The sequence below is a fragment of the Talpa europaea genome (genome assembly GCF_964194135.1).
Source record: "Talpa europaea genome assembly, chromosome: 3".
Classification (NCBI taxonomy): domain Eukaryota; kingdom Metazoa; phylum Chordata; class Mammalia; order Eulipotyphla; family Talpidae; genus Talpa; species Talpa europaea.
The window spans coordinates 133,728,637-133,738,198 of NC_140069.1; the positions used below are offsets into that span (position 1 = coordinate 133,728,637).

Here is a 9,562-nt window from a genome sequence, read left to right on the forward strand (position 1 = left end):
CATGGGAGGGGCGGAAAGATGAGGGTGATCTGCAAGGCCCCAGCCTGAGCTCCCCTGGCCAGGGAGGGCCTGACTGCGGGTGAACAATTCATACAGACAAAGGTTTTGCAAGAAGGGACTGAAATTGCTGGGCTACCGAGCTCACCGCTCCCCCAGCAGAGCCTGCGGAGTATTATCTTTTCTCCTTTTACTTGGATATTGAAGGGGAAAGTGGATTAGGCTTCTTTACTGCTAGTTTGTAGGTATATGCTCCCTCCACTCCTGCCTTTCCTTTTCTTTCTTTCCTTTCCTATTGTCACCCATCACATTCCCTGATGTCATTCAGCCATTGTGAGCCGCCAAGCCCTCCCCAGCCTGCTGGACAATCCGGAAGTAAGGAGGCAGGTGGGGCTGTGGAGGTGGGGGAAGAGTGGTCACACCAACACCTTGGAGTCGGGCTGGGTCTGTGTGGAGCCCCAGAGATGTTCCCCAGCCCATTCTTCCCAAGAACCAATGAGTAAAATTAGGGGTCTCCCACCGGAGGTCAGGGAACCAGGCCCTGGAGTGGATCTTGGGGTGGAAGATGGCCTTCTTTGTCAACTGATTCATTCTCCAGAATTCAACTTGTTCTCCGACTCAGCGGTGTTTGAAAGCAGCTTTATTCAGGTATCCCTCGTGCAGCTCAGAGCCAGCTCTTTTTCCCTTGCAAGGCCTAGGTCCCAGGGATTGTTGCAAAAACATAGTGGCCTTTGAAAACCCTGGAGAGGAGAAAGAAGACTCCAGTTAGAGAAAAACAGAAGGTCTGTGCCTAGAGCATCATGGGACTCACTGCAGGTCACATGCCTTAAGGATGTCTTACACCCTGAGAAAGGAGAACTCAGAGCTAACTCTCCAGACAGTGTCCATAGGCACCTCCCTGGCCTCTAGTCCAAGCAGCAAGTTAGAGGGAATGAAAGTTGCCGCCCGAATTCCTGCTTAGACATCCAACCCTGTCCCCAGCCCCCGACCCCCTGCATAAGAAACATCCTTGCTTAAAATGAAGGCCCCTGATAAATCAGCCTTGCCCAGATTCTATCACCTCCCAAAGGGTTGTGATTTGACAATGATGGAAATGAGCATTTGGAGCCTGGGAAGTTAGGAGCTACAGCAGCATGGGATGTATGACATCTCACCAGGGGCAACCTGCCTCTCTCTCATGCTCTGGAGGGATCCTGTACCCTGTGCTCCTATGTTCCCCTGGCATAAACACTTAGTCAGCAAGCACTCATTAAACACAGAGTGCCAGGCAGGAAACACAAGAGGAGATTCGATAATGGCCCTAAACATCAGAAACTTCTGGATTTATAGGTTTGAAGGGCAATTTATAAAGTGGCAACTGTTAAGAAAGTTTTATGTCTGATGATTTGGGCTAGCTAATCCCCAAAGCATGTGCATGGACTGGGGTGGGGATTCAGAGCACTCTTCCTGGATGTTGGCTGTGGAAGAAGGCTCCCCAGAAGATAGTCTCAGGGCTTTCTTTGAGGCTTTGCTGAGACACAGGTTAGTGGAAGAGCAGAGGTGGAACATTCCAGGCAGAGGGACTTTAAGTAAACTCAGTAAGAGCAGGAGACTGGAAAACACAAGGAGGGTCTGCCATCAAAAATCTAGATGTTGGAGTGGAAAAGCAGTGAGTCATAGGAGAGAGTGGGAACAATCTGGAAAACTCACAGTGCAGTGGGCTAGTCTCCGCTGAAGTGCCCAGATTCCAGTGCACTAGTTCATGGCTCCAGATGAGCTGCACAGTTGAGGGATCTGCTGGCAACCTGGGGGGAGCCATTTCTTTGGGCACTCTTCTTGAAGGAGCAGGGCCTGGCAAATCCAGACTTGGAATACACATTCTAGTCATTTCTACCTGGTGTGATATGTGGGCAGCAGGCTTATTCTCTTAATATTTTCTTTAGCCTAATAGTAAAACTGTTTAGAGTCTCTGGATGGGCGCAAGTGACTTAGGCCGCAGGACACTCAGACTGCACCAGGGAAGAAGAATGGCTGCCTACAGAAGTTGACCCTCGGCAGAGTTAAAGTTTACTGGAAATGATCTGTCCCACAGAGTTATGTCTCCCTCTCTCCCCCCTCCTTATCACCATCACCACTGTCACCCCCAAGCAGCATCACCCACATTTACTTAGCACGTACTCAGTGTGTACAGTTTTCTGTTGTGTAAGATATGAATTCTATTCTACAAGATGTTCTATCAAAATTCACTTTTCTTGATGCACCATCTGGTCAGGGAAGTAGGAACTTATTGCTAGTCATTTCCTTTGTCTTCTTCTTCTCTCTGACCATGGACTTGGGGCTGATTTCTAGGTCACTAAGCCGGGGAACTGGATGGATGTCTGTGAAGGGCCTAAGACTGTGATCCTTGGGGTGACCTCCTCTGTGCCGTCCTTGCCACTTCCCAACGTTCTCCTGATGGCTAATGTCACCTGGCCCCAGAGTCAGCTTTCTACTTGGTGCACCTCTGGCTGTGCGCCAGTCATCACCCTCAGCAGGTAAAGAAAGACTTGAGGGAGGTTTCACAGGGAAGTGGGGGAGAGTAGGGGTGAATGACTGAATTGTTTCATACTCAGATTTTAAATAAAAAGAAAAAAGGGCTCCTTCAGGGCATAAGCTATGTAGGATTCATGCATGGACTTAACAAATATTCATGTACTCTCTGTGTGCACCACGCACTGTGCATATGCTGTGCTAGAGGGCCAGTCCCTGTCTCCAGCCCACATTTTCAGGATCTTGACTTCATTTTGTTAATTTTTATTTTACCAATATAAACTTAGGGGGGTTTCCCCCAAAAAGGTGAGGAGTAGAAAAGTCAAATGGGATTATGACTTGCTGAAATTGAAAAAACAAAAGCTATATGTATAGAAAACATCACACATCCATCCTTCTCCTTACTTGTTCAACCCAATCAGGATACAGGAAGAAGGGGAAATAAGGTCAGAAAACCTTCGCTCCAGCTCCTACTTAAGAAAACCTAAACCTGGACAAATCGCTCAGCTTCTCTGAACTTCAATTTCAAAATTCATCAAATGGAATTAATAATACTTATCTGTCCTTCAGCAAAGCATGTTGTGAGGGTTAAGTGAGATGTTACACATCAACCACCAGTCATTGTTACTGGTGTGCAGCCTCTTCAGTAACTAAGTCCCTGGAGATCAGAGAAGAGTCAGATGTAGGAGCCATTCCCGTTGGTCCCCCCAGGCAGAGAAGGGACGGTAGTAAGTGTGAGCCTGGCCCTAGGGAGGGTTGATGAAATGTGCAGGTGCTTTTGCTTGGGAATATCCCCTTTGTGTCCAGGATTCTCCCCCTGAAGTATGTGGAGCTACAAATTTGTGACCGGCCTCAACGCATCCTGAGAGTTAGGACAGTGACGGAAAAGATCTACTACCTGAGGCTCCATGAACAACACCCCGAGTCCGTGTTTCAGTTCTGGATCCGCTTGGTGAAAATCCTGCAGAAAGGCCTGTCCATCACCACCAAAGATCCAAGAATCCAATTCACTCACTGCCTGGTACCCAAGATGCCCAGAAATTCCACCGAAACAACAGTAAGTAGGGCTTCCCTCCAAGACCCATAGCGTCGGGGGCTGGTGGATAATGGAGGCTTGTTTTTTGTGTTATTTTAAAGATTTATTTATTTATGCATACAAGAACTGGGATGTAGGCCAGAGGTGCAGGGTGAGAGGATTCACCAGAGACAGAGTGGGGACCAGAAAAGGCGGATTGACTGAAATACACTGCTGAGGGGAGCAGTGGGCAAATGAGGAGAGGTCTGCTGCGCCATGTGGGTAGCTCCTTGGCTGGAGATCAAACTCGTGCTACAGTGGCTGGCAATAGCTTGATAGTGCTGAGACTTAGCCCCCTTGCACCCCCAGGGAGGCCTTAATGGCGACTCAAGTTTTGTAAGGGAGATTTCAGGGGCCAGTGATAATGCCCACGCCAGACTGAGGTCTACAAAAATAAAAAGCAAACGAATTTTGTTTTTCTTAAAAAGAGCTATAAAGTACTTGTTTAAAAATTGCTTTCTGGTCCCCCCACCCCCCACCCACCCCAGTACTATTCAAGGATAATGCTCACTGAGAAAAATCAGAAAAGTGCAGAAAAATCACTCCTTCTTTCCTCTGGCCCCAAGCAATCACATGTAACATTTAGCATTTTTACTTCTACACTTTGATTTTATGTTAATTTTAAATTAATTTGCGGACCTCCCTGGGGGTGCGGGCGGTTGAGCGCCGCACTGTGAAGCTGTCCTCAGCCTCTGCAGTGAGGGTTCCATCCCAGCCGGCCAGGGAGAAACCCACATGGCGCAGCAGACCTCTCCTGTCTCGCCCGCTGCTCCCCTCAGCAGTGTATTTCGTCAGTCTGCCTGTTCTGTTCCCTGCTCTGTCTCTGGTGAATCCTCTCACCCTCTGGCACATCTGGCCTGTACCCCAGTTCTTACATAAATAAATAAATCTTTAAAAAACTAATTAATTTGCATTTTTGAGAACACTAAATATATATGTACAGTCCTATATAGATTATATTTTTCTATATAGATTATATTATATGCACATTTCCATATCTTTTAAAAACTCTCCTATACACCATTTTGATAACTTTGTACTATGTAGTTGCATGAAGGCATGAATATTTACATCACCACTTTCCAAATATTAGACATACAGAGTTGTTTCTAGTTTTTCATTATTGTAAATAATGCATTTACAAGCATTTATATGTATTATCCACATTTCCAATTGTTTTTTTTCAGAATATTTTTAGAAGTAAAATTCAAAGGACATGAATACTTTTAAGAATTTTGATACATATTGCCAGTTTATTGCCACAAAATTTATACCAAATGATACTCTCACATCATGTAAGTATGTCACTGTGTCCTCATTATGATGAGAAGTATACATTTTAATACCTTTTTGATATGATAGGTAAAAAAGTGGCATCTTTGATTTTCAGTGAGTTTGAACATCCCTTTATTTAATTTTTTGCATTGTCTGTTGTATTCTTTGGTGGTAATTTTCCTATTGGCAGCCTGTGTATTTTTTCTAGATTGATCTGTAAAACAAAGCTCTTTACAGATCAAGAACTCTAATTCTTTAGTTACAAATTTTTTGCAACTATTTCCCTAATGATTTGCTTTTCCCTTTCAGTTTATTTCAGGCATTCTCCCCTGCCCCTTTGACACGCAAAAGGCTTTCCCAGGACCTGTTTAGTGTAGAAACACAGGAACAAGTTTGTTAGATTGAATTGCTAAAACCTTCAGCTTTCAGAATCTGAACACTTTCCTCCTCTCATTTAAGTAGACTCTCAGGGACATAGAAAGTCAGCTTTTACAAAAGAAAAAAGAAAAAAAAAAGCTCTACTGTCCTGGTTCTTATTGTTTTTTAAAGATTTCTTTACTTATGCATGTAAGAACTGGGGTGTAGACCAGAGTTGCAGGGGTTGAGAGGATTCACCAGAGAGAGTGGGGAGCAGAACAGGCAGATCTACTGAAATACACTGCTGAGGGGAGCAGCGTGGGAGACAGGAGAGGTCTGCTGCACCATGTGGGTTAGCTCCAGGGTGGGCCGGGCTGGGATCAAACTCATGCTGCAGTGGCTGGCGACAGCTTGATAGTGCTATCTTTAACTGCTGCGCCACCAGGGAGGCCCTGTCCTGTTTCTTATCCTTCAGACATTGCATGCTGGGGCGAGTAGCCACAGCAGTGCACCAGAGAGAGGAGGTATTTCTGCCAGGGGATCCCATGTTTGGTCTAATCATCCGGGGGCTTCATGTTTAAGTAGCAGGTTCCCAGGACTAGGCTGGAAGACTCAAGGAAGTTTTTTTAAGGTTCTGGCCTGAGGAGGCCAAGAATTATCAGGGACCCGACCTGACCATCTCTCTGCAAATTTCTCCATCCAGCCTGATAGCAGCCTCCCGACATCCTCCCAGCCCAGCGAAAGCTTCATGCTGTTGGCAGCTGAGCAGGCCAGTGACAGTTTCTCACATCTCTCTGAAAGGTCCCAGCTCACAGAAGACAGGTGGGTCCTCCATGCCACTGGCTCCAGTGTCCCTGCCCACAGTACAGCACCTGCGTCATCCGCACTGTCCCCACCCCCCAACCTGGCTGAGTTCATTTTTATTCTAGACAGCTATGCACATGACTTTCCACCTCAGTTTTAGACCCTGTCCTTGAAAATATTCTGGCTGATTGATCTGAATATTCCCCAGGCAAACCCCAGTGTATTTATATGGAAGGTGCTCAGTAAAAGGAATGAGAGGTGAGTAATTGATTCAAGGAAGAGTAAGCTACAAAGGCAGATTCAGGAAGCTGGTGCTATCTCCAATCCCAACTCACCAGGGTACCATAGATAAGACAATCCCACCTTCTCTTTGCCTCACCAACCTCCTCTGTAAAATGAACAGAATAGACAGTAACACAAAGGGGAGGCTCTGCTGACTCCAATGTCTTATTAATTTACTAAGTAATTGTATTAGACACTTTCTGTCATGGGGCATCAAAACCCACAGCCAGAGAGTACAACAAGCATGTTGAACAAGCACAGCTTGTAGGGTGTCATCAAAATGGAAATTAGTTTTCACCTTCCCTGTGTCATTTTTTCAGCTGGAGAAATTTTCTTCTTAGTCCTGGATAAGAGCTGGGGCTCTGAGCAGGCCCCATAGCTCATGGCTCCCTCTTTAGAGATAAAAGATCCTTTTTCCCTTTACATTATAAATGTAGTATCAATTCTAAATTAAAATATCCAAAACCAGAAAATTACCAGAACTCTTAGCTGATCACATCTTTTTCTTTTCCCTCCACTTGGGCCCATATCAAAGTGTAGAAGTAAAAATGTTTAACGTAAAAATAAGTCAGGAAAGCTAGGTGAAAAATGGGTTCCTAATAAAATGGCATATTAGGACAATGAAAGTCTAAAAGGTCACACAAGAGAAATCAATAGCACCACTGTTATTTGAACAATGGTTAGTTAGTTGCATTTTTTGGCACTATGAATCACCAAATCTGGGTTTTCTTGGAATTCCATGCAGAGCATGCCCCACACAACAATTTTGTCATAAAACATCTGCTTTCTACACACATGTTAGGGCAAGCCACCACCAGGAACAAATCCACCCCAGCACCGCAGGGGCTGAATGGGTTCCCTAGTCGGTGATGTGCATTGGGTAAAATTTGCCAAACAAGGGGACTGAATGCACTGTGGGCAAAGAAAATGAGAGACAGTGAAGGAATGAAATATGTCGTGTAATCATAATTAATTCAGAAGTGGTTCTATATTTTCTGCTATTTAGTATTTCTTTTTAGTAACAAATTTTATTTCTGAAGAGTTTGGTGTATGTACTACACCCATAACTATGAGGGCTGTGGGTAGCAGGTACTGAAAACACCCAGCTGTGCAGACCCAAGGGAGCCATGCCTTCACTGCTCACACCCTTTGTCTGCTGAGCCACCACTCTTAGCTTTGTGAACTTAATTTGAATTTTTAGAGATCAAATAGGCTTTATAAAATGAGTCATGAATCAGACACCATCCTGTCCAGGTGTGCCTATTTGCTAATTTTTTAAAAGATTTATTTTATTTATTTATGCATATAAGAGCTGGGGTGCAGGCTAGAGGTGTGGGGAGAGGAGAGGTGGGTAAGAGGATTCAGCAGAGACAGAGCAGGGAGCAGAACAGCAGACTGACTGAAATACACTGCTGAGGGGAGCAGTAGGCGAGGCAGGAGCGGTCTGCCACGCCCTGTGGCAGATGGAACCCGCGATCGAACCCACACTGCAGAACCTGCGGACAGCTTCACAGCGCTGCACTCAACCCGCTGTGCCACCGGGGAGGCCCCCAATTTGCTAATTTTAAGGCTGACTTTTTCTCTTAGGAAATTTCTCAGGTTCTTTTTAGCCGCCTCCCTGCCCTTCCCGCCTCCCAGCTGTAATTGTGACCCTTTGCATCCTACCCGGGGCCTGGGTTTGCAGGCAAATGTGCCACCAGGTACTGACTGTCAGGGTCTCCTTGAGCTCTCTCCTTCTGTACAGTCCACTCCTGGTCCTCAGGAAATGTCCTCTCCTGCTTTGGCCACTGGAGGAGGATCAGGCCTCCTGCACACTGAAGCAACTCCTCTTCACTCCACCATCAAAGAAATCCATCTCCCATCTCCCCTGTCCTCTGTGTTTCCCAAGTGGGAGTGGTGTCCCCACCTGTGGGCCTCACAGATCCGTGGGGCCCAATCCAAGTGCTCTGGGTGGTCCCAGGGAACCAGTCTCCGCTTGAGGCGAAAGAGGCAGTTGTTCCACACAAAGAAACTCTCATCTTTTCTCCTCCTTTTACTTTTACAGCCTCACTGTGGGGCAGGGCCAGCTAGCTCTCTCTGGTCACGGTGGGCCTTTATATGTACTGGATGAAAATGAAAACAAAAGAAGCCTAGAAAGTACTTCTAGAAAGTACTTCAAAATGGTTTCATTTTTTTTCAACTTCAAGATCATTTTCTTTAGTTATAATGTAACATTTTTATCAAGATTCTCAAGAAAAGATGTTAATTAGAAAACAATTTTAAAATGAGATCTTTAACAATGTTTTTTTTTTCCCCCCATTGCTTTCAATGACCCTGAAATCCTGGACTCCCATAGAAACACCGAGACTACCATTCTAATAGACGGTTGCTGCAGCTCCTGTAAGACACTCTCATCCTCAGAGTCTTCCATCAATTTGAATATACCCATGAGAGCTGCTCTGAGCCACAGCCTCTGGGAGCAAGAGCAGCCGGATGAGCACTTCCTGCAGACGCCTGTAGCCAGCTCCCTAGGAGAGAACTTTCTGGGACCCTGACAGTCTCATCCAGAGTGATCTACCCTGGCTTCACTCAGCGCTCTTGTTCCATCTCCCTCAGCGCCATTTCCATTGTGGGCCGTGACCGTGGGAACCGTAAGAAGATTTTATAACAAGGTGTTTGTGTAACTTCCACCAATAAACCTCCAAGTGAGTCCCTAATTGTCGTAGGCTGTGCTGGAGGGGGCCCAGTCTGAGGAGTGGCTGATTAGAAGCAGGGGGTCAATTCTTGGGAAAATAAGTGAGAAAAATTTCTGCTAGATGAAACCCCAAAATAGCCAAACAACATCAAATAAGCCAGTCCTGAGGAAAGGTCCTAGGGAAAAATCCAACTTCCTCTTTCAAATAGGGGAAATTAGGCAGGTTGCTGCAAGCCCCAAGTGAAGAATGGCAACCAGTTGGCAGATACCTTTGTGGCTCCATTTGCTTCAAGTGAGGAATTAGGTCCTTACTGCCCTCCACTCCCCTGTGTTAGTGCAAAGCCGTGAAGGCTCCCTGGGTCAGGCATATTGGCTGCTTAACGAAGACCTGCCTTCTGGGAAAGAAGATGGTGACCATCCATCACTGGAAGACCTAATCAACTGGGTTACTCCTATCCAGGACCAAAAGAAAGCAAACTGGAAGCCACAGTCTGTGTATGTCAAGGATAAGTAGGGCAGGAGCCCTAGGTAAGGGGAAAATAGGCCCCCACAGCATTCAGTAAGTACTTATCAAGCTCCTGCTGAGTACC

The 9,562-nt window shown here is 45.9% G+C and overlaps 1 protein-coding gene across 1 annotated transcript; it reads left to right on the forward strand.

Annotated features, from left to right (window-relative positions):
- Positions 1-492: 492 nt before the first annotated feature.
- GARIN1A (golgi associated RAB2 interactor 1A) lies at positions 493-8,832 on the forward strand (the record flags this gene model as incomplete). Its single annotated transcript, XM_084230072.1, has 5 exons — positions 493-645; positions 2,326-2,510; positions 3,313-3,562; positions 5,916-6,034; positions 8,634-8,832. The coding sequence occupies 5 exons, from the start codon at positions 493-495 to the stop codon at positions 8,830-8,832; spliced, it is 906 nt and encodes a 301-aa protein (XP_084086198.1).
- Positions 8,833-9,562: the final 730 nt, after the last annotated feature.